The sequence below is a fragment of the Callionymus lyra genome, chromosome 7 (genome assembly GCF_982586985.1).
Source record: "Callionymus lyra chromosome 7, fCalLyr1.hap1.1, whole genome shotgun sequence".
NCBI classification, from domain to species: domain Eukaryota; kingdom Metazoa; phylum Chordata; class Actinopteri; order Syngnathiformes; family Callionymidae; genus Callionymus; species Callionymus lyra.
This window is the reverse complement of record NC_141824.1, coordinates 20,056,093-20,080,942: the sequence shown is the minus strand read 5'-3', so window position 1 is coordinate 20,080,942 and position 24,850 is coordinate 20,056,093. Positions and strand designations below refer to the sequence as shown.

The window sequence follows — 24,850 nt, the reverse complement described above, 5'->3', positions numbered from 1 at the left end:
TAAACACAGCTGAAAGGAGTTTCTGAAGAGGTCAAAGAAACATCATTTTTTAAGAAAAACCCGTGTGAGGCAGCACTGTGACAATGTGTCTTATATTATTTTAAAAATCAGTTCTTGGTTTATCAAAAGGCACTTTTAAATAACTTAATAAATGCTTCACACTAGTACTCTTAGCTTCTAAGAGATTAAGATTTTCTTTTTCTACAATTGATTGTCCCAGTTTTTTGAAAATTAGGTTTCTATTTTTTTCTCTAACAATGCTAAAGACTTCCAGAACACATTTAGAAATCAGAGCAACAGAAGACACACCCATTTGCTCAATCTGTTTTGTATTCTATCTAGGAATTTGCATAGCTTTAGTCAGCCCCCCCAACATTGTTGAAGATGGACCACATTTGTTTGATTGCGAAAGCATAATAGAACTTTTGTTTGCGTTCTCGTACCAAATTTCTGTTCCAATGTTTAATGACTGTCGACTTTGAAGTGTATATCACACAAATGGATTTGGATCTAAATTAACAAAAGTGTTCTAAAATGTCTTATCAGATATTGGACATATACTTTGAATCCTTATATAGTTTATAGTTTTATGTGTGATGTGTTATGTATGTAAACACAAACTTTTCATTTGAGACCAACTTAAGCTTTAGTTTTCTGCTGGTGAAGTTGTTTATAAATTGTATCTCAAACATTTAGAAAATAATAATAATATTCATTGATTAAAAATAAAGCTTCAAATGCGTCTTTTACATTTACACTAGCATTAGTTTGCATTCACTGATCAAATAGCAATAAATGACTGATGAAAAAAACGTCATGTATTAAAATCAAATGGAATTAAATTACTTTTTGGATCAAGAACGCTGATCTATGCTAATAATCAGTCCATTCATTCACTGTGCATGTTTAGCCCACATGATCAGGCACAACCCGTCGGATCAGATTGGTTCTGATTAAAAGATTGATTCACGAGCACACTTTTCTGCATAGCATCACACCGATCTGAAGACATTTAGTCAGATCGTTGAGTCAGGCACATGATAGACCTCCAACACAGCACAGATTGAAAGTGTCATTTAACCTTAAAACAGACTTCAGTTATTTCTTCTGATAAACTGACATTTAAAGAAAGGTAAGATTTGTGAATCTTACTTATCTTACTAGTTGTGATAGTTAACTAAACTACCTTAATCAGAGTTTTTTCATGCTTACAATCTTGTGAGTATGTGTTGATAAATTTAACCAAAGGTTTTTGGAACCGTTTCTGATAAATAGATAAACATGGTATTAGACATAAATTGCATTTTCTTCAACCACTAGAGAAGCTGCCACTTCTGTTATACAACATAAAAGGCCACAAATTTGATTGAGTCTTTGACCAACATATAAAAATCTACGATCCAGATGTTGTTTTCAGAAAAACCTTTAAAACCTTGAAAATTGCACCATTAGCAGATTTTGTAGACAACAGGTTTTGTAGACAAAGATGCATAAAGAATAAAAATAACAAATTGGCCGACATCTAAAATAAGTCAAGACAGATATTTTACCAGTCTGCTAACTTTGCTACTAGAAAGTAAACTGATGCGTGGACATTGAATAATGCAGACGCAGCGTTTTAAGTCACAGTCACCAGGAATAAGAGGTTCTTTGGCTCAGTTCTCGAGGATTGAATTAACCAATGAAATTATTTTTTCTGCAGTGTCACATATACAAAAATGTACCTTTGTATAAAACATCCATTAACATCAAAGTTTGAAGTTCAAGACTGTCCCTCGGGTATATTTTGACAACTGTAAACGTGTTATAAAAAGAAAAGTACATTCAGCTGCCATTAGGAATCATGTCGACCTCATCCAAAAACGTACTGCACTCACACTATAAAAATAAAAACAACCCCACAACGCTGTGACCTTCTTGCTGGAAGCTGGAGGAACTTCTTTAGTTGGCGGATGGAGAAGGTGTGTGGAAGGAGAGTGACAAGAGGTTGGTCGGACCATGCTGTGAATGGTGACTTCATATCCCGGGAGGCTTTGCAACAACAGCTAGCATTAAGCCACTCAGCCGATGGCATGAAGAGACGATTTTGGGCCAGCGGTCACAGGAGTTGATTGCCTGGCTTGTGGAATCATGGCAGATGCAGGGGTGCGGGTGTTTGTTGATCAAATGACTCTGGTGCACGGAAGGATTGTGGGTGAATGGATATGCCGGAGTTGAACTCACCCTCTGTATTGAGTGTGATTGTTTGGGGAAAACGGTGATGTGTGGAAGTGGATCTAGAATACACCTGATTCGGTCGTGGACCATTAGACCTAAATCCACCTTTTACTGAAACTTACCTCGTCTACATCCAAGCTTTTTTTAACGTCTAAGAAGCACGAGGACTTACTCCTCAAGACTAAAGATGGTACTTTGCTTCAATGGTTTATTTTACCCATAACCATGTACAAATAAACAAACCTTTACAGCTTTGTATGGTCACACATGTAGCATTCATTGGTCCATAAGCACTCCTCACGGCGACATGAAAACACTGATAAAAAAGACACCGACATTGAATTCGAGCATCGGCATCTCAACGTTGCACTGACGTCACAAATGTACCATCCATTCTAACAAGTGTCATTGCAAATAAAAAAATAGTCACATGCAATGATTGAAAGAAATTACATTACCTCATGTCACAGAAAAATTAAGCGAAAAGTTTCATCACTTTGAGAAATAAGTACTCTTTTTTTTTTTTCTTTGTCCTGGACATTCTTTCAACAGCGTTGTTGGTCTCGTTTAGGTTGTAAACATTAGTACCTAGCTTTATTCGCCTGGCTGGCTCTGTAGCGTCTCTCAAGAGAATTGGTCAATCAGTAGTGTCAATAAAGTGATGAATTGCTCAGCGGCCAATCAATTGGACATGGATTTTTTTTTTCCTTTTAACTTGTGGAAGGATATGATCGTCTTTGGGCTCAGTTTTTTTGGGGCGACAGGACACCAGACTGGAGAACAGACCTAACATTTCTAAATAAGACACCCTGAGATTCAAAACTATTTGCCTCTCATTACTTTTTCCTATTCTCCCTCTCTCCTCTACCTTTGTCTTCTATTGAAACAACCAGGTGGGCTTGGCCTTGGCAGCTGAGGAAGATGATTGGTTGGTAGGTTGTTGTGGCGGAAGCTTGTTGCCATGCAACTGGCTCCTCTGTGGTTGGCATGGAGACAGGTTAAGGTGGATTCTGACCTGGTAGTATGCAGCACGTACAGTAGTATGAACAGTAAAATGTAATATGCAGCTCTGGGGACTAATACGCTGATTTCTAAAAGAAGGATTCAAATACAAGTGAACCTGAGTTAATTTTCTGAATTTGTACAAACGGAAGGTTTAATTGGAGAAAGTTACTAAAGCATTTATTTATATATATATATATATATATTTTAATTTTTTTGATAGCAGGAACGTCTTAAAATGTATAATTTCTGTTTAACAATGATCAGAGACACAAGTTACCTGTATTACCTGTACCGTCAGCCAAATTAAACAAAAGTTTTAAAATTTGAAATGTGTACAGTTTAAAAAAGAGGATATTTTTCAGACTGCTTTATACACGATTAACACAAATTGAAGATGGATGTATCACAATTTCGTTTTTTTTTAGTTAACTACCCTCTGACCTGTCGTTGCTCCAACTGTTGGTTCATTCCAATTGAAACTTCACTACTCGCTTTGATGAAGGAGATCAATGTAAACTTTAAAACCTCATGAACATGGGAGTAAAACTGATTTTTAATGAAACACGTCTGCTGTATTAGTCCCCAGATCTTGGTAGCGCTAAGATGTCTTGGTAGATTGTGACAGTAAAATGTTATCGATGGAGAACATCACATGGGGCTGACGTGGTGTGCAGCAAGAAGATGGCGCAGGGGAGGCGGTAGTGGTGGACAGTGATTGGTTGACTTGATTGGTCAGGTGACTGAAGGGGTTATGGACAAGTTGAGTTGAGTCAGCTCACATGATGGAGGTTTGCAGCTATAACGTCAGGGGGTTCCATCTGAGAAGTATGGAAGCCCGACAGGTTTTAGCTTTTGGTGGACACTGGACAGAACACCCACCCCCCCGACCCTCTCACCACTCACACACACAGAACAACATACATATAAATACACACCTTTAATTTACTCTCACACACACACACACACACACACACACACACTCGCCCACCCCCAGACTTGTTGATGTGTTACTGTGATGATGCAGAGTGTGGTGGAAGGTGAAGAATAAGACAACAGAAGACAGGTGATGCTAAAATGAACATTTATAATGACTGCTGTTGCTGTTGCAAAATAAGAATCCTTAAAAAAGACCTCATATATATTAGCACTAGATTGCCCACTTCACTGGTAATCCACAAGTCAAGAAACACAACTCACTAGTTTTTTTTTTCTCTTTACAAACACAATGCTACAGTTACATTAAATATTCAATACTCTTGAGATCAGTTAATGAATGTTGTTAAAAGCAACTACTAAAATACTTAAAAAGAAAATCAAAACAATAATATTAATTCACCATTTTTCCAGTCGTTCCCTTTTTTCCTTGTTATTTTCTAATAATATCATCATCATAATAGTCTGAGAAATAAATAGATCATGTGGTGTTTCTAAAGGCAATGAGGCGGGCAGCATAAACAAAAAAGTGGATGAAATTTAGTGGCTTTTTTTCTTCTTTTTTTTTTTTTAAAACAAATATGTGTCTAATGCTGAGGGGGGAATATGAGGGGAAGGTGACAGGATGCTCTAAAACTCCACGTAAACTAGGACTGTATTGCACAAAAGTTAGCAGCTCAGCTTCCTCCTTCAGTTGGGGTTCGAGCCAAATTCAGTGATGTTTCAAACATGGCTTGATGATGAAAGCTACTTGCGTCACTACAACTGTTATACATCAATAAATGTACAAAGGAACACACACACACACGAATGGCTCGAGGTATTTCATCTAAAGCTGGAAGCTAAACAGCGAGTACAGCAGGTAAATCAACACCAATGACAGCACAGGTTAATACAGTAGATCTAGCCGAGCACACAGGCAAGCGCCAACTATCAAAAGGTGAAATAATGCATCCACTAGTTTTTAGTTTTTATGCTGCCGGCCTCATTCTGTTCAACACTCATGCTCAATACAGCTTGGCAAAATTAGAAAAAGATATCGGACAAGAATATTTACAATGAGTGAAAAAAAAAAAAATAACCGTGGAGAAACATTTTTTCTTTTTTGTTTGTCTGCAATTCACTTTTTTTTATATTTTATTCTTAAATCCCTTCCATAAGGTTTTTTTTTTTTGTTCTTTTTATATTTCAGAGAAGAGAATTGTCCCCCCAAGGATGAGCAACGAACAAACAAACAAACAAAAAGAAAAATCCAATCATATCAGCGAGCATTGCACAGTCTCAGAGAGGTTTTTTTTTGAGGGGATGGAATGGAGAGTTATCGTCCAAACAGTTGGATGAACACAGACGAAGTGGGAGGAGGAGGAGGAAGGTCAATAAAGTTCATGATGGGAGGTGAAAGTTCAAAAAAGTTCAAGAGGACAGAGGATGGCTGCGCGGCTGACGGTGCGTAACACTCTCCACACCACCGTGTGGGCGTGCGTGGTTTGGATGTTAAACGACAAAAAAAGAACCAAAATCATCATTAGAAAATGGAGTTTTTGAATCTTTCCCATCAAGATAAATCAAATGGAGTAAGAGAAAGAGAGGAGGGGGTAGATAGAGACATAATAGTGACAGGGGAGAGAGTCAGGGGATGTGCGGAGAGTGAAAGGTGCCCCCAACACTATGGCACACGATCAATGACGTTCCACAGGCTGAAGAGATGACAGAATTAGAAAAAGCAGCTGGCATGAGCGGTGGGGCTTTTTTTTTTTTTTTTTTTTTTAAAGGCGGGACAGTAGGTAGGTAGCCAACCTGCAGAAGGTTAATCCTGGTTGGGGTGGTGAGGAGGAGGAGGAGGAGGAAGAGGAGTGGTGGTAGAGGGCAAGGTGCTGTTCATTGGAGGCATCATGACATCATGTTATGAGGGCGGAGCATGCTGGCTTCATGGGTGCTTCCAGGATGAATGTCCGACACACAAACTCAAAGAAAGGCTTGGAATGGTTGTTGTTGTTCTTGTTTGTTTTTCCCCCTCTGTCCTATTTTGGCACTCGAGAGAAGAGATTTGAGGAGCTGTGTATGTATTTAGGCGAGGAGCAGGAGTGGGCAGTGAAAGTGCAAAAAAGAGGTCATGGAAGTGTGTGTGTGGAGGCGGGGAGAGGTAAACAGGCTACACACACAAATGGCATTTAGTTTAAACTCTAGGTTAGACAGAGAGTACAGTACAAATCAAAAAACCAGAAGGAAAGAGGGAGGAACAGTGATATGACAAATGCAGTAGGCTTGCTGGTGCTTCGATGGGGCCCCGAGTTTTTAGAGGAGGGTGTGAAACAAGGAAATCCCAAAGTACTCCTTAGACAGATATAAGTTAGGGATGTGGGGTGAAAGGGAGGACAGAAAATAGCAAAACACCCACTTTTGCTCCATCCACACTACAGCGTAAACAAGTCTTCAGATTCTTAAATCAATTAAGGTTTGGGCTTCGGAGATTCTGCATCCAAACACATGTTCAAACCTTTGTAAGGTCAGTATTTATATTGGTGTTAGCGGTGTAGCTTAGTCAAGCAAAGAAAAAAAAGAATTGGCTTAAGTCAAATTGGACTCACAGACAAAAGTGTCTAAACCGAAAACCTGCGAGTGTGGATGAAGCAAAGTGAAGCAAATCAATTTCAAATTAAGTTTGCGCCGTGAAAACATCGTCATAAGGAAGCCGTCTATGCCGTGACACAGGTACCACACTACGAGAGACAACGAGGAAGACGCATGCACATTGAGATTTCACTGCCGTGAGGAAACATCTACAGTTATATTTACAGTGGTCTCACACACGGACCCCCACCCCAGCTCGGCCTGTCCTGCAACATTTAGTTTGTTTAAGGGTATAACAACAACAAGTTGGGGTGTTTATTTATCTGTTGGGTACAAGTATATTAAAGAATAAAACTGGTCAAGTCAATACTTTAGGGTATGAAGTGTTGCCTTTGAAGAAACTTAACAGGAAGTCCCAGATGAGTTGCTATTGAAGTGTGTCTTCGGACAAAAACAGGACAAGCCGTGCTGAGAATGCAGGAGGACAGGGGAGGTGCTAGGAGGAGACAAATATCCTACTGAGAGCTCAACACAGTGCCGGTGTTAGTGATGTTAGAAAACAAGCCTCCAGAGGGGGATCGTATGAGCAGAGGTCGTGATATGAAGCATGTAAGTACATTCATGGACAATCTCTGGATTTGTTTTAGAAGCCATTTTTAAGAAGTACAAGAATAGTTTTGTTCAAGAAGTTTGTTCAAATCCCGCAGGGGATTTTTTAACTTGCAGGCGTTATTTTAAAATAAGAAATAATGTGCGATCAACGATGTGAAAATGCTTGACCTCAAATTACATGCAAAGCTTTGTTTTTTGGAAAATGAAGGACACATATACTTGTTTTTTTTTTGTCTGAGATTCACTTTGATATCATGCAATAGATACGTGCAAAAAAAGATAACATCTATTTCCACAAAATACATTTTATCGTTACTATAAAAGGCTGTATTTAAGAACGCTATCTAGTCACATTTTTTGTTGCAGTAGAATGCTAACGCTATATTAAATAATTCTAGCGCCCTGGAGTGATAGTGCTGTTGCATTCTGGGAGGTGTTGATCCAGAGCTAACACTTACATGGCAGCTCCTTCCTACAGGAACTTTAACAAACTGTTACACTGAGGTGCTTCAACTGCTCTTGTAAAGTCTCAACGGGATTATTTAAATCACAAATATGGTTCATTTGGCACTTTTCACATTTTTTTTTGTAATATAAAAGTATGCTCTTGTCTATCGTTGTTAAATCAACACATTTACAGCATGAAAGACCTATTTTGGCACAAAATTGTTCAGGTTAAACTACAACAGAGTGAGTATTAGACTGCCACTCGCCTCTTCAGCTAAAGGACAGATCCGATATGTTTTTCCTTATTTTTAATACGTCAGTTGTAATTTATTAGCAGCATTTCCTCACATTAAAAAACAACGTTAATCCTTCATGAAAACTTATTTCTATAGCAACAATCTACGAGTTTCTACGGCCAACAGGGTCAAGGGTAAAACCATGTGCCACTAAGTGTATTGCTTCCAATACTTGTCACATTTCTAGAATATAACCGATGAGATGGGCCTCTGTATAAATGAAACTTTTAAAAATAATGAGATGAATAATCAACCATTGTTCAACTGTACTGAAAACTTCAACAAAAAGAGTTGCTTCACTGCGACCACAACAATACTGGGGTTAACAATTTTGAGTACACAACATACAAATGTGTCAATTCCAGTGACGGATGGTTGATTCAGAAGTCTTATGCAATTCTCTGCCTTAAGCTACCTTGTCTATTTGTTTCTTCAAATTCTACCAAAGCAGCTGCCATTTAAGCTACAATAACAAGGAGTTCTTAAAGGAAAAAAAATCAACACTATATTATCCAAAATGTTCTACAGACTGTCAAATGACAACTGCACACTGAGCGTGCAAAATATTCCATTTAGATTTATTTTGACTGTCAATATTATAGTGTCAGCTCTGCCATGTTCTACAGTGAAGCAAACTATTTCAAAACAAATGGACACAGATCCAGTCAAAACCCAGCTCAGCGTCAAAGCATGCCCTCTAGATATGCAAGTGATCGTGTTCTCCTTAATAAAATCAAATAAACTCACTTCAAGTAATGAGCATTTGTTCGCTACGCCCTGCCGGCCTCAACTACGACTTCCACGGTCCTGAAGGACACAAAACCTTCAGGGGTGACCCATCAGGACTTCCCTGAGCCAGCCAAGAGAAACCGGCCGGTGCAAGCAGCAGACATGCATTGATCGTAACACCAGACATAGTCACCCATGGAGCGATGTGGTTTGAGGAGAGGCGGTGTCAGGATGGGAGTGCACTGGCGGACTGAGGACGGGTGGGAGGGGAGGTTGAGGAGAGTGTGGATGGTGTTAGATGGGAGTAAAGAAGCCTCCTTACCAAGTTCTGGAGATAAACCCTCACTGGCGCTCCAACAGAGAGTGAAATTGAATAGCACACTGGAGGACTTTGGGGTCAAATTGGTTTCAAAAGAATACTGGAGGAGGTGACTCCCCGCACCAGGCTGCTTAGAGTTACAAATACACCCCTCCTCATTTTAGGCATTTTGTTCAACATTCTGTCATGACATTTACATGTTGTCGACAAAAACGCAGTTGCAGGAGAAAATTTTGAATTTGGTCCAGTCAGATTCATTTAGTACTGGACACCTTACGCTCCCCCAACATCCCGCCCTCCAACATCTAGACATTAGGAATTTCTATTGACATGGCATGATTGATCTACTCTCTTTCCATATTTAGATATGACGTGCATCTCCGGTCAAGTTCTTCATATGCATTCTACATATATTTCATATATGTTTTAAGTGTTGAGTCCCTGCCATAGAAAAAAAAAAACCCTCCAGTCACAATCGATGGCCCCAGACCTCTTAGGCCAGGAGAGCAACTCCCTCCCTTCACAGTGCATTAAGACAAAATAAAGTTCAGTGTACTCCGATTATATATATAAAAAAAAATCATAAAAGCACGACACAAGGATATTACAACAAAAGAAACATTTTCAGCAGCCTTGTCGATCTACAGTGGGCAGTGAACCTGCAGCTAACGGGATTTGGACACCACCTCCCTGAACCAATGTTCATATAAATCATCTGCACTTTCGCTGTTGAGCAGTTCTCGAAGAGGTCATTGATTTTGATATGCAGTTATGCTGAATCTCAAGAGGTGACCCTCCTCCTGTTTCGGGTTTTCTCAGTAGTAATTTGCCTTTTGTGAGTTCTAAGCTGCTCCTGTTTAATGAAGTTGCAGCCTAATTATTTCAGTCTTTTCTTTCTTCAAGTGTTTTCATGCGGCTCCTAATACACTGCACGGGTTCTGCACAATAATAACACTGTAGGTGTGTTCTCCTAAGGTTTGTTTGATAAAAAAATTGAGCTCTAAAATAGAGACTCTACTCCAAGTTTCCCCATAGTGAACTTAAGTGCCTCAAAACACTTCCTAATTGATTGAAAACTTTGTCTTTGGTTAAAGTAATGAAAAACTTTTTTCCCTTATTAAAAAAATGCATATCAAATGGACCTAAAATACAGGGCTTACGAGGCAAGTGAAGCTTGAAATATGATAATGTGTTCAGACTCCTTAATAAAACACTCTTGGAGGCCTGTGTGATATTGAGTTTTTTTTTTTTTGGCCCTGGAAAAATCCTTTCCCCTCTAATTATCAAAACCCATTAGTCAATTGATTCACTGATAAAAAAAGTTTGAATTTGACCCCCAAAGATAAAGTCGTGCAGTGTAAGGTTGGCATGAACACACTTGCTTTAATGTTATTTTCAAACAAAAGCAAATGTGGGTTTAGATTTGATATGACGTATTAGTTTAGATGGTTGATATGTGTTTATGTTTTATAACTGGACTTAAATAAGACATATATTACATTATGTGACATATACTATTCAACTCTAATTCTTTTAAATTAAATCAGAAAATAGTCATTTACATTCATGTCAACCTGAATTTACACCTTCCCCTTCCCCTCACCCAATTAAAAAAAAAAAAAAGTAATAACAAAAAGACAAACGTTTTCAATGTTGAACTCATCAATAAATAATGATCATGAGTACAAATATCACGACTGAGCAATACTGCAATTTTTTTTAGTCATACTGGTTCACGCCTACTGAGGTTCTGGTTCGAAAATTGAACGCAAAAATCTAAAGAAACACTTTGAGTGTGGAACCCTGGTGGCGCAACTAGTGGTCAATGTAAGAGGAGCACGATTGAGGAAATGCCCTTAAAAGCTCGCGCCACATACTTCTTCTTACTTCCATCTGCTGGGGTAAAGAAGAAGGATGATAGCGGCAAATGAAGGACACTTCATCTCTCATTGTGTTGGCCATCATAAGACCCATGTGAAAGGTAGTTGGGCAAAAAGTGGGGGGTAGATTCTAGGGGTGATGCATAATACAGATTCAAAAAATCCTTATTCAAGGGTGTGGACACAGGGGAAGGGAGGGGCTTGGGTTGTTTCCATTTCTAAAATTTTGAGTGTAGGCTGGTGGAGGGTTGGACCCTGTGAATGGCGCCACCAACCCCTGACCCTTCCCTCCCTTTTCCCGTATTTCCTGTAGCCTATCGTTGGCCAGTTCGACACCGCATTCAGCTTTGTCCACACGACACAAGAAACGAACAGACGTCTTAATTTACCAAACAAAACAACAAAATCAAGCAAAAACAAAACAAAGAATAAAAAATTCTGAAAGATTGAGACATTAAGTAATAAAACCTTATTTACATTTTACACGTTTTTCTTGGTTTTTCAGCGTGATAACTCCTCTTCCTCCTCTTCACCTCAGCACAATTTGCTTCGCGTCAAAACATTTTTTTAATACTGAAAACACGCAGAAGAAAAATGCTGCTGACGATTCTTCAGAACATTCTTGCTCTCCTCTCCATTCTCCATTTGTAAATTGTATACTCCTCCCCCAAGCCCCACTCTTATTTTTCCCTCTTTTCCTCCTCTTTTTTCATCCGCTGTCAGCCTTAGCCCACCTTCTGTGGGTTGGTGGCGCGAACGCCCTGCTCGTAGGTGATTCGCTGGCTGATCAGGTACTGTGCTGCCTGCGTCGCAGCCTGTGAACCCGTGATGGTCACCTTCCTGTTCCGAGTTCCGGGGATGAACTCGCCTTTCTTGGAGATCTGGATCCTGGCTCCAGTCAGCTCCTGGTACTCCACTAGCGTCTTGCCTCCCTTTCCCAGGATGGCGCCCACAAGGTTCTCTGGCACAGCGATCTCCACCACTTCCTTTGCTCCTTCTGCGAGCTTCTCGGTGGCCAGCAGTGAGGAAGCTACCAGTGGCGAGGCTGCGCTCAAGTAGCCATTGCTGGCCCCTGTTGCTGCGGCGAGGGATCCCAGGGAGAAGCCTCCAAGGCCGGCCGCTGGGTGACCTGCACCGCCGGAAGCATCGCTGGCGTAGGACGCTAACAGATTTGCGGCAGCGGCTGCTGCGGGGTTAGCATTCGCTGCTACTGCTGCTAATACTCCTGAGGCGGCAGCAGGGTTTAGGCCAAGACCAAGGGAGTTGGTGTTGTACCCATAGCTAGCCAGTGTGTTGAGAGCGGAAGTGATGGCGAGAAGATCGTTTCCACCCAAGCTGGACATCGTAGTAGGGAAGGCACCCACTCCTGCAAGGCCGGCTTGGCCCAGGAGGGAAGAAGCCGTCGCCGCCGCCGCAGCGGCCGCGGCCGGCATGACCTCGGTTGAATTGGCGTAGGGCGAGCCAGTCGGGTTAGAGTTGGCGACGGGGCCTGTGATATTTGAGTAGGAGATGTTGAGGCAGGATGAGCTCTGTGGGTCCTCCTGGATCTTTTGCACAATGATCTCCACTGCTTTGCGGTTCTGCTCTGGTTCGCCACTGATCGTGACGACCCGCTCTTGGAGGTTGATGCCTTCGGGCTTCTGAGAGAGCTGGACCCAGGCCCCGGACTGCTCCATCACAGCCTTCACCGTCGCTCCAGCTTTGCCGATGATTAGTCCAGCTGTGCTGTTTGGGACGATGAGCTTAGCCTGAAAGAAAGAAAAGAAATAGTTCAGAGGATGACGTCTCATGAAGAGAATTCAAACGACACACCCCTCTAATGCCATGTTCTTTTTCTGTTAGGACACCCTGTGCTTCGGCTTTTCAAATGTTTAAGCCTTGACTTTCCCATAACAGGTGGAATAAAATGTTGCTTTACTGCATAACATGATGACATCCTCAAAATCACTTTACCAAGTCGTTGCCATAAAGTTTTTGCTCAGATTATTGATCGATCTAATCATCCATTTTATGCAACCACAACCCCAAAAAAAAGATCATCTACATAATACATGTTTTGATCCTTTGGTGTCTTATTTTCTGATGCTTCTCAACATCATCGGCTCGAACCATCTTAAAGATTTTTCAGTTGATATTAGAGAGAACGGAGAAAGGAATGTTGACGAGTCGGTTGGAAGAATGTGAGAAGAAGGTTAAGAGGTAAACAGAGTGGGAGGAATAGAGCCAGAGAGAAATTCTAAAGAGTCAACTCTCACGGGGCCATGTTGCTATAGCAACACAGCTCCATTATTTAGTTTTGTTGGTGAAAGGGTAAAGTGAGTTATAGACACTTGTCCACAATTCATTTTGTCTGTTGCTCAATAAAATCAATCAGTGATGCACTGCTCAGATTAATACAAAACCGATTCTTTAAAAGTGAATATTTTCCTTTATACATGCAGAGTTGAAAGACATGGGAATTGTCCTGTAGAGGACAAACTTAACCTTACATCTAAAATCATTTAATTTACAATCATAAAATCCATTAATAAGATGTATTATTTGATTAATTACAAACAGTAGAGTGTTTCAGTATTTTAATTACAATATAACTCTAGACAAAGTCATTCAAAAGCTATCTCCAAAGACTGAAAATTTACACCTCGATGACCCCTAAAAGTCATGGAATTAATTATTAAAATCAACACGGAGCCTTTTTTCCATTCAAATGCTTCATGAAAAAATAATATACGGGAATGATGAATCTTCAAGTGTAGGTTGAAAAGAGAAGCATCCTTGAAAAGATGAAAGGGAGGATGTGTCAGCCAACAGAATGACGATTTCATCTCTGAATAAATACAGAAGCGTCAATTCAACGTATAGAAAAAGGGTCAGGGTCATTCTCGCTCGCATCCCACTCTCTCCCTGCCGCTCCCTTGGAAGCCAAACAGCCAAACAGCAGCAGCTCTAATGTGGAGAATTGTTTCCACGCCGTAATCCAGTCCAACTCTTTTTCCTGTGTTGAGTAGGAAATATTCAGGTGCAACTTTGGGAGCGAGCATTAGGTTGGATATGGTTGGATGGCCACAGTGGACTTTTGTTTATTCAATCTGTGGAGTAACATATGTCTTACATATGGCTTTTTATTCTTCTTTTAAAATCAGTTATTTTATTCTATAGTTCTGTCATTTTATTTATTTTTCTTAAATACTTAATTTCCATGCCTTTTTTTTTATTCAAGTTTTTTTCATTAATCAGATTTTTTAATATATTATCATTTTGTTTAAGTTACACACATTTGTCATACATCTTCCAATAATAATCTAAATGCATTATTTTTTACCCGTAGCATAGCCATTGTAGTACCAATGAAAAGAAGTAAGACTGTCGTGGGGAATATTCTTTGGTGGAAATATAGAATGAATGGGGGTTAGTGAAGACCTTCCAAATATTCACATTTTGGGTGTGGTTTTTAAAAAATAGTATCTTTGTTTGTCCATGAGAAGGGATCAGTGCTAAGTCTGCCGGGGTTGCCACCAGCCAAACTGCGATTTATAAACACTTTAAATCCCCATTTGATCTTGTTTTGGGAGTTTTAGTTGCAGCCGAAGCGTTTTTCAAGACGGTTGTTTGGTGCAGCCGGAGATGGCGACCAGCGGGGGGTTAACTCTGAAACTAGGCATGAAAGTAAAAAACTGTGACAGGCAGCGAGTGAGGAAGGAGAAAAGACTTTGCCCATGAGCTCTTTCATCCTCAGCACACACACACACACACACACACTGGCTCACACACACACACACACGGATTGTTGGTGTAGAAGTGGGAGGATAAACAGCGGCGTCTGATCGCTCCCCCTGCTAATGATCACATCTACCATCTTTGTGTCTCAGAGATTCTTCGCTAATGAGCATCTTCCTTCATCTCTTCGCTCGTCTTCCACCGGCCCTGCTGTCTGCCCCTCACGTCGCTTGCGCTTTTATCAGCAGCTCATGAACAATCTTTAACTTGGCGTTCGCATCAGCTTCTCTTTACCGTGCAACTTTTTACATTGTTCTCTTATGTGTGGCGACTGGTGAAAAAATCGTAGGATCTTCCCTATTCCTCAGTTGTTAGTCATGTTTATAGATTCAGTAAAAACACCTTCAATGAAAACAGGCTGAGAAGCCACTGGCTCTTGCAACTAACGCTTGGAAACACATCATCATCTCAAAACCCACTACCCCTTTTATATTTGCGTAGATATTGAGTACTTTCATGAATATATGTATACATATACAAATATATATAAATGGCAACTCAGTCTGCCAATTTCTACTTCACCCATAATCCTTTTCTAAGCTCTCCTCCTCTTGTTTGCTTAGAGAAACTTTTAAACAAAGAGAAGAAGGAGGACGAGAAGGATTCCGATCTGGCCTCCGTCCAGCGGCGGACTAAAATATCCTGAGGCTGCCAGGCAAAGAGCAGAGGTCAGAGTCGATCCCCGACTCATGAATACAATCTCATACACTGTATGAAGTCGTTTCCGACCTGCGGGAAAGTTGCTGGCGAGGCAGGAAAGAGCAGGTCGGTGTCAATGTAAGTAGAAGGATATTTGGGAGTAATTTTAATCCTAAATTATTTTCAAGTTGTTAAAAGGATGCAACGCGTTCAGCTTCAATTAGTTTTTTAAACAATCAGAGCCCAGTTATAAGAACTTTAGACCCCCCAATGGATTTATTTACAACTCTTTTTAGAAACAACGATCACTTGTGTATTACTAGCGCAACAAGTGTTTCCAAATTGCATTTATTGTGGACACAGTAAAGCAAAGTGCATCTGCCCAATGAACCATGCTTCTCTATTCTGACTTAGACCCCAAACCTTTTAGCAAGAGAGACTCATAATAATTAATAATTATTCAACCAAAACTAAAAACTTAAATTGGAATTTAATATCTCTTTTCCGGAAACAATCGTTTATTTGCCTTCAAAACTGGGATTCATCAGCGTCATAGCGATGCTAACTCTAGGTCAAGAAGTGAGTGTTAAATGTCATTGAAACCAACATTAAGATCCGTAGATTAACTGAGGCGACCTGAAGCATGTGCACCATGTACACAAACACACACACACACACACAGCAGTCAACTGACTGAGGTTGAACTTTGAAGTCTCAAGCAGGCGACTTAATCTGCCTGGTTCTGATCCTTAGGCTTAGTCACCCCTCTCTCTCCATCCCTCATCGCTTTCTCTGTTCTTCTTTGGCTCGTTCCGTTTCCTAAGTCTCCCTCCACGAGTTAAAAATATCGGCAGGAGATTCTAATGTTAAAGCGTTGAGCTGGTTTGTGTGAAAATAGCGGCTGTTTTTTCACTGACTCACTTCAATATATTAAGTGCGCAATCTCACACCACAGTTCCTCATGTCATTCCCACACCCTTGAGTCTCTCACTAAAGTGCTTCTTACTAGCCCGGGGTATTTGGCACCGTCATCTGCTTACATAGTTAGCATTATATTTGTGTAATACCTATATCATGGCGAGGGGGGGGTGCATGAGTAGGGACGTACCAACTTGGTGATCTCTAATTGGTTAACAAACCACATAGGGGGCAATTGATATTGTTGCTTCCTTAAACACCTTTACAAGTTTAAAAAATCACTTAAGAAAATAACTAGAACTTAGAGACACACTTCCTGGTTCTGACCTTCTTCATAACGACATAACTGAAGTCAATATCCCGAGACTATGAAGTTTAAATAATCGAGCAGTAGCTTAGGTTTACAAGTTGCTAAAGATATTAAACCACATACATAAAGATTAAACATTAGTATTAACATAGTAATCAAACTTCCATTTGGGATGCAAACGACAAAACTTTTGTAAAACAAGTGGTCACCCCCCTCTAGAGGAGCTGAAGGAAAGAGTTTTAATATGTGAGTGGCTATCTTGAACTGGTCAAAAGTGCACCAGACTTTTCCTGCCATTTTTTCTGAACTTCCTGTGTGGGACGAAAATAACAGGAAGAAGGAAACAGGTGTTTTAGCTGGAGTTGAAAGGTCACAGGAAACGTCCACAGCTTGTGTCCAGAAGAAGATTTAAAAAATGCACAGCGGCTTCAAGAAAGTGTGCGTGTGTGTGTTAGTGAGTTACCTCAGCAGAACAATATCAAAGTCTAGTGTCCAAAAAACCTTCAAAATGAAACCACAACCAAACCACAGGCAGCTCCCACAGCAGCGACTCAGCACTTCACTTCCAAATGTAATGTAACTAAAAGACTGGCAGGAGCAGCTTTTGCAGCCGGGATGAAACCATATTGATGCTCCACTCAGACACACACGGCGAGTGAAGAGTCTCGAGGGGGATGAAGTGGACTGCGTGTATATGTACTCTTAAAACTTGCTGAGGTGTTGTATATTTCTAAAAATAGGAATTCTGTGAAACTTGACACACATTTCGTGAATACCACAAACCTGTCAATGTTAAATGCTTCTATTTAACACCTTAAAAAAGACCAGACTCCCCTTTAGTTCCTCTCATTATGGTCTAGACACTCCTCCCAGTTGGACCACAGGACCATGTTGGCCTCCTGAAAATATGTTTTAGCCACTTGAACTGGTTTCTCTTCCCTGCTGATGGGCAGTGGTTTCTTCCTGACCCTGTGCTGGATGCTAAGCTTTAAGCTCAAACCCTGTGCTCGTACCAATATTGTCACCCACATCGTCGCTGATATCGGCATCCTTCCTTCACTCCTTACCAGATATTTAGGGTCAGTTTCTAGAAGGTTGTTTCACTAAACAAGCCGTGTCAAAACCAGAACCATGAGATGATAACTCTGAGCTTTCATACCAACAGTTTGGGGGTTTTCAGTTAAATCAAACCTAGCTTAAAGTTACCCCAAGTGGAGTGTGCATGCGAGTATAAAAAGCCCTCATCAATAGAACACAGGTAACACGATTAAATTAAATTGAATTTTTAATTAAATTTATGAAAAATAAGTGAATTTCCTTTAGGGATTAGGGGCATAAATGGTAGATAGACCCACGTTGTCACATTTATGTCTCATGGGGTAGATTGAAGGTGCCCTGGTGTAAATGTGACATTTACACACCAGTAAAAAAATTGTAATCCTTCAGTCAATTCACGGCAGTCGCGTCGGACCTCGTTATGTTCTGTGAGAATTTGCTCAGCTCGTAAATCACCTCGTCTTTCACCATGTTGGTCTGTGCAGCAGTTTCCCCCCCCCCCTCCTTCGGCAGCTGAACCTCTGCAGCTGTCGGGTGATGAGATTCGAGATTCCTTGTGCGGTCGCTCACTCAGCTGGACCATCACAGAGTTTGTTTTACACCAACCGCCTTTTTTTTTGTTTGTTCACAAGAGAAGAAACCAAAGGATGTAGCGGTGGCCAAAACAAGGATTTGTGGTATCAAACATCCAGATCTCTGAACATGTGTCGACCGGCAGTTGATTGTAGCTTTTCCAGACCGAGCTAATCGATAGTCGGCAGTCATGAAGAGGGCGAGCGATTTCTGTAACTGATTGGAAACGTTATCAGCTCCGACACTAATTGTCCTCAATTACACTGAAGCCATTTAGTGCAACGTTTTTCCCTCCAAATAAAGCTTAGTTTGCCGAGAACTTTTAATGACTCCACTCAAATCTTTTCGAAAGGTTATTATTTCCTGCACAGTTCAGGTTAACTTTGCTCGTACCTCATAACTCAAAGTGGAATACATCACAGCCTCGAGCTGAGGAGTGTTGAATGAAACAGTAAGGTTGAAGCCAGCATTTCGTTGGGTTTTAAGACGTGCAGTACAAATACAAGCCATGATCGATGTCGGAAATCGATTCCAATTAATCATACTTAATGATTGTTATTGTTTTTTATTTTTTAATCAGAATATTTAAGAATTCTTTCAAGCTGTTTTCTATTGTCATTCTACATATATTGGCAAATTATGTTTGCATTTTTGCAGATTTAATAGTTTTACGTGCAATAGAAAAACTTAAAAACATACATTTAAAAGGAAACCAATGTGTTGATTTAGATTTATATAGATCTAAAATTAGATTATATAGATATAGATTATAGATCTTGGATCTCTATTGTACTTATTACAATATTTTTTGTTTGCACAAAACTCTCTTTTAATTCAAATATTTACATTAGAAAGTGTCCCTTAGCCCCGCCCACTGAAAACACTTTCTGGAGATGAAATCTAATTTACATAACCAATCCCACTCTTCTGTGATCGGTCAGGTAATAACTTTAAAACATCATCATGATGAGGGAATTACTGCAACTCGGAGAGGAAGAGTTGTGGAGGAGAGTTGGGTGTTGACATTAGTTGCCATTTAAGAATTCTAATAGAGATAATAATAATGAGAACCTGAATCAACAAACAGAACCTGAATTGTTAAAATCGAAACTGTATCTACCCTAAATGTAAAAAAAACAAAAATAAGAGCTTAATCGATACATAATTCTTTTGATCATCGAAATAATAAATAGAGCAAGAGATGATCTCATATCAATGAACGTGAAGGAAGCCGACTAACCTGTTTGACGCGGTCCGGGTTGACGGTGGTCTGTGGCTGCAGGATGCTCACTGGCTCCGACTTCTGGCTGCTCTGTGGCATCTCTCTCACCTTCTCTGCGATGAAGTCGTGGACGCCGTTCAAAGCTTCCACCGTTCCCTGAACCAGACACACTCGCTCTGTCGTTCCTGCAAACACACGAAGGACGACGAGGATTTAGCAAAATATGTTTCTCACAGCCTCATTATTTCAGTGTCACATTTATGTACGTTCATGCTAAGGCATATAATGTTTATATATATATATATAGCGTATAAGATGTTTTTTCACTTATATTTGCAGGGTTCTGCGTCACCAAAGTTTGCTTCCAGCTGCTCAACTTTCCCCAGCTTTCCTTTGAAAACTTTTTCTTTTCTCTCTGCCTGAAAAAATGCCTTCATCTGGCATCTCCAAAGACACAGTTTCACACGAAGTTTCCCTGCGCCTATTTCAACTGGCTTGAAGCAGCAGGTTTCTCTGACCCAGATCTTGTTGTTCTCATCATTCACCTGCTTCTCGACACGAGCCGGGGTGAAGAAAGACTGGAAACACTAACGACATCCGCTGGGAAATGAAAGCTCACGCTGGCAGCAATGAGTCAAAAATGTAAATCACTTAAGGATTTTTGCCTAATAGAAAAATAATAGTAATAATGATGTTAAAAATGTGTATTTACTGAAGCTTACAGGCGACTAATAGTATTAGTGTTTAATACAGGGGGACCAATAGGATGTGAGTTTGGTTAATCCTTAAATCATCAGTTCTACAAAGGGTTGTACTTCAGATACAGCACTGAATTTAACGGTGCCATGGAACTTGAAACTTGATTCAGCCACAGAAAGGTCTGTCAATAGAAACTAGTAAAGCCTCCAAGGAAGTGTGGTTTAGTGTCAGGAGTGACAGATACCAAGAGGCTCCTTTTCTCGACCACGCTCATAAAACGTCGAGGCCAAAATTCCAGTGACTTGATTAGGGTTGTTTTTTTTATTACAACTCAAAACAAAACAGGATTTTCCAGATTCAGTCCAGTACTGGAAACACCAAGTGGAAGTAAATCTTTCTCTTTTTAGCGTTCTCTCTCTCGCTCCTCATCTGGTTCTCTGCCTCCCTCCACTGCTCTCGTATATCTCTCCCTCCCTGAAGTCTCATGTTTAGTGGATCTGTTCTTATCACACACTGACAGATTGTCTGGTTTGTTCTGGTGGACCGGCTCAGCATGTGAGCCCATGACTTTGTCTCGACAGTTATTGTTAAATACTCATCATTAGCGTCTTAAAAAAAACAACTATTTACATTTGTTTTGACCTTTTTTTGGGGGGGGGTTCTCTTACAACCTTACGTTACAGTGACACTGTGCAATTTGACCCATTTAAAGGGGATTTCTGTAACATTTGCTCTTATTATATTAGGATTATTTCTATTCCTGTATTAAGAGGCAAAACAATGACAGAGTCTGATGTGACGACAAGCTCCATAATCTCACTGACCACTGGGATGCTAGAATGATAGCTTATGTTATATGTGTGTGTGTGTATGTGTGTGTGTGTGTGTGAGAGAGAGCGAGACGAGAAAACTGGGCCTCCACTCTCTTGACAGCTGGTGCCCTCTGGGTAATCTGGACTTGTCCAATCAGAGGAGAGGATTAACAGGCCATTGTCCTGGCAAGAGTGTGTGAGAGTGTGTAACAGTGAAAGCCATCAACACTAAATGTAAAATACCAATCAGCCGGAACATTACGACCACAGACCTTAACCCTTAATGGAGAGGTTTTAAGAATGATTTAAGATGATTTAAGTTGTTGTTGTTGCTTCTTGGTGGAAAGAACAAGTGACAAAGTTCTTGACTAGGGTACAATTTTAAAGTTTTAGCTTCTTGTGTCGCCCAGTGAATACATTAAACTGTTAAAACAGATATAACAGCAGAAGACGATGACCATAAACAGCCACATCGTGAAAACCCTTCAATGACAAGACCAGTTCTCTTGGGCAGGCTGTACCCGAAGCGGGTCATCTGCCCCACTTTGATCCACAATCTTTTCCACCTGCTAAAGTAATATTTCAGGTTCATGTTCCACTTAAGCACGAACATTGGATTTAATAAAGCATGAAATCAGGAGAGGAAACGATGAGGACAGATGAGCGCAGTCCCAGGTGATTCCACCTGGTTTTCTAATCCAGATCCTAAACGCGAACTTTCACTTTGGCTAAGACCAGAGCCCCTTCTTCTTCTCCTTCTTCTTCTTCTGCTCATCATCATCAGTGAATGGAACCGGTTGTTTTTGTTAGGCTAACGAGGATGACTCAGTCCTTCCTCTGTGCTGATGTGAGATCCACGTCGCCACGGACTGTCAGTTGACTCACTTGTTTTCTCGCTCAGGTTAGAGTTCGGACGAGGCGGCTGCAGCCAAATGCTTAAACTAGTTAAACTAAACTCGTTGTTTGGTCACGTCAACAGAACTCTTATCTACAGACACAAAATTAAACAGAGAGTTCTTTATCATGCTGTAATATCCAGTTTTTAGAGGGTAGAGCTGGAGTCATAAATTTAAGGGGACTATCGGTAATTGTCTTTATTTCTGTAACATTTGGACAGAAATAACATCATATTTATTCATTCATTCATGAACAAATTAGACCCAGAGACTTAAGCTCTCCTTTACGTGAAGAATGGACTTGTATTTTAATACTTTTTTTTGTTTTTTCTATAGCTTATTTTGGCGTCCTTTTATTCTGTTCTGCCACCATAAACATTTCAGGCAATAATGGGGATATGGAAGGAAGGACTTTCAAGCCGAAAAAAAGATAGAATGATGAACATATTGCCTGATTATTTCAATATATATATATGTATTTATTTTCATATTTATCTAAATATAAATCTTAAGGGAAATATGGAAATAAAGTATAAATTCATATATATACATATACATATATATAGTTTTCTTTAAATTTATTTTTAGATACAAAGAAAAGGAAGGAAAGAACCTGAACACGTTATAGTATATTTAGAGTTAATCAAATACAAAAAAAAAGGTAACACAATTTTTAGCTTTAACATTAAAACATTTGTGTCCCTTGGTCCAAACTGTTTCCCAATTGTGATTGAGAGCGAGAGGTGCTGATCCTCATTCTTGTTGCTACACCGCAGCTCAGATAATCAAAGAAAAAAACTTGGATTAAAACAAAGAAGGAAATTTTCACGAGCACATAAAGGATGACCCGTCACCGATCGCTGCGATGAGGCAATTACTGCGACGCTTCACTGAGTGGCAACGGGGCCGAGAGCCTGGCGCTCTGACTCACCGCGGCCTCCACATCAGTGGGAAGACAGAACTTGCTGCTTCGGGCCGCCGGGCGTTCGAGCGCAGACTTTTACTGGGTGTGATAAACGCCAGTCATGATCAAGATTGCAAACACACGGCGGTAAAGCACGAGAGCATCTGCCTTGGTTACTTCATGTAGACAAACAATGAGATGGGAAACAACTTGTTTGTTATATTACAATTTTGGAAATTACTTTCTAGTTGAAAGAGTAAAAATGCAGGAGAAGAATAAGCCACTTATCTAGAGGGAGCCTTTCGCAGTTCTTTCTCTTCACGGAAATATAATAGTAGAGAGGATTTGTGGAAATGTTCAAATTTAAACCCAAAATTAAAGTGAGCTCTGCTGGAATAGAAAACCCTTGTGTGGCTCCATCAGACGTTTAAGCTCATTAGACTGGATAATCTGAGGTTAACCAGCTACCTTTGATTAGATCGGCCGGATTAGACGGCAGTTAGCTGAGTAATACAACACCTTGTTGGTCTGTGCGAGTGTATTGGGCGGTTTATGGCTCTCAAAAATCTCTGGACTCCAGATCCTGCTGTTCTTAAATCCACAGCCTCATTAAGATTTCTGAGAACGTTCCTCATAAAGTGGCGGATTAATGCGTCTAATCTGGTTCTCATCTTCGTCTCAATAACATGTCGGTGGGTTTGTTATCTTCGCGAACGCCGTCTCAGATGAATGACTCATCAAAGTTTTTACTGACTCAACAAGTTTGAAAGGAAGAAGAAATTAATCTAAACTAGCAACAGGTTTAAAACATGGCACTGCATTCAAGAGATCTTCAAGAACAAAACGTTACAATCAAAACTCACACATTGATTCAGGGTAAGACTATATGAGTGGAATAAACTTGACTCAATTAAGCTACAATTAATTATTGAACACTAATAAACAGAGTTTAACTACCTCATCTATTCATCTTTAAAACCTCTGTAACTTTCAAAAGTCAGACCGTCAGTAAAGAGTTCATTTGAACAATCTCTTTCCATAGATTCAAGAGAAAAGGTTGGGGCGGATGAAAGGAATTTTATTGATTGACGTTATATAACTGTTCACAAGTCAAAGCCAAGCACATGTAAACAGTCGGAAGGCGTCACTCTTCCCCTACTTGAAATGAATCTGTTGTTGCCACGGCAACAGAAAAAGGCTATTCCTTTTGAAAATACACACGTCGAAGCTATTGGAACAACTCATGACATCACCTACAACTGCCCGGCGGCACAAAAACATTCACCGGGGTGTGTGTGTGTGTGTGTGTGTGTGTGTGTGTGTTTGTGTGTGTGCGTGTGTGTGTGTGTGTGTGCGTGTGAGGGAAGGACCGGGTCCATGTGTTGAGGTAATCACGAGCAGTAGAGGAAAGTTGTTCTCCGGCCGAGTCTGATCAGAGCCAGAACACGACCCGGAGATAGCAGGAAGCGACGGAGCAAACTGCGCCGACATGATTTTAATGAGGTAAAGAAAGGGGTGAGAGGTGTCGCCCCACAGAGAGGAGGGGTCCACGCTAGCGTAGCGGCTAGCGGGGGGCTTTTGCAAAAAGTGACGGTGGGTCCGTCGCTCCGAGAGCCGGCGCTCACGCCCGTCAGCATCACGGACAATTAGGAAAAAACTTATTAAAGCCTGCAGTTAATGTGGTCGGCGTGCCAGAGGCGACGCTTTACTGGCCCACACTCACTTTTACTGTCTTCAGCAGAAACTAGCGTGTCAGCAGAAACCCTCCCAGAACACAGCAGGACCACTCAGCATATTTCACATTTTTATTTGTGTTTAAAACATAAAACTGACTTTATACAAACTGGAACCTTCAATTTGAAATAGTAAAAGTTGTTATTATGATGAGGATGTGTATAAGTTATTCTATTTTATAACTTTAAATCTTTAAGTGCTTCACACTTTCACAGATAATAAAATAAGATATAGTTAGTTCAAGCATTATTTTTATGACCATATTCATGATCAGATTTTTGTTTATTATTTTATATTATAA

At 40.4% G+C, this 24,850-nt stretch overlaps 1 protein-coding gene across 2 annotated transcripts in view; it reads right to left on the bottom strand.

Moving 5' to 3' along the window:
* Positions 1-2,411: 2,411 nt before the first annotated feature.
* Positions 2,412-24,850, bottom strand: part of nova2 (NOVA alternative splicing regulator 2) — a 52,286-nt gene continuing 29,847 nt past the window's right edge. For both annotated transcript variants that reach the window (XM_087796242.1, XM_087796241.1), the window contains 2 exons: positions 19,523-19,689; positions 2,412-12,757 (listed from right to left, as the gene is read on the bottom strand). In XM_087796242.1, coding sequence (XP_087652368.1) covers positions 11,735-12,757; positions 19,523-19,689 — 1,190 coding nt within the window. In that variant the 3' untranslated portion in view covers positions 2,412-11,734. The remainder of the gene's footprint in view (positions 12,758-19,522; positions 19,690-24,850) is intronic.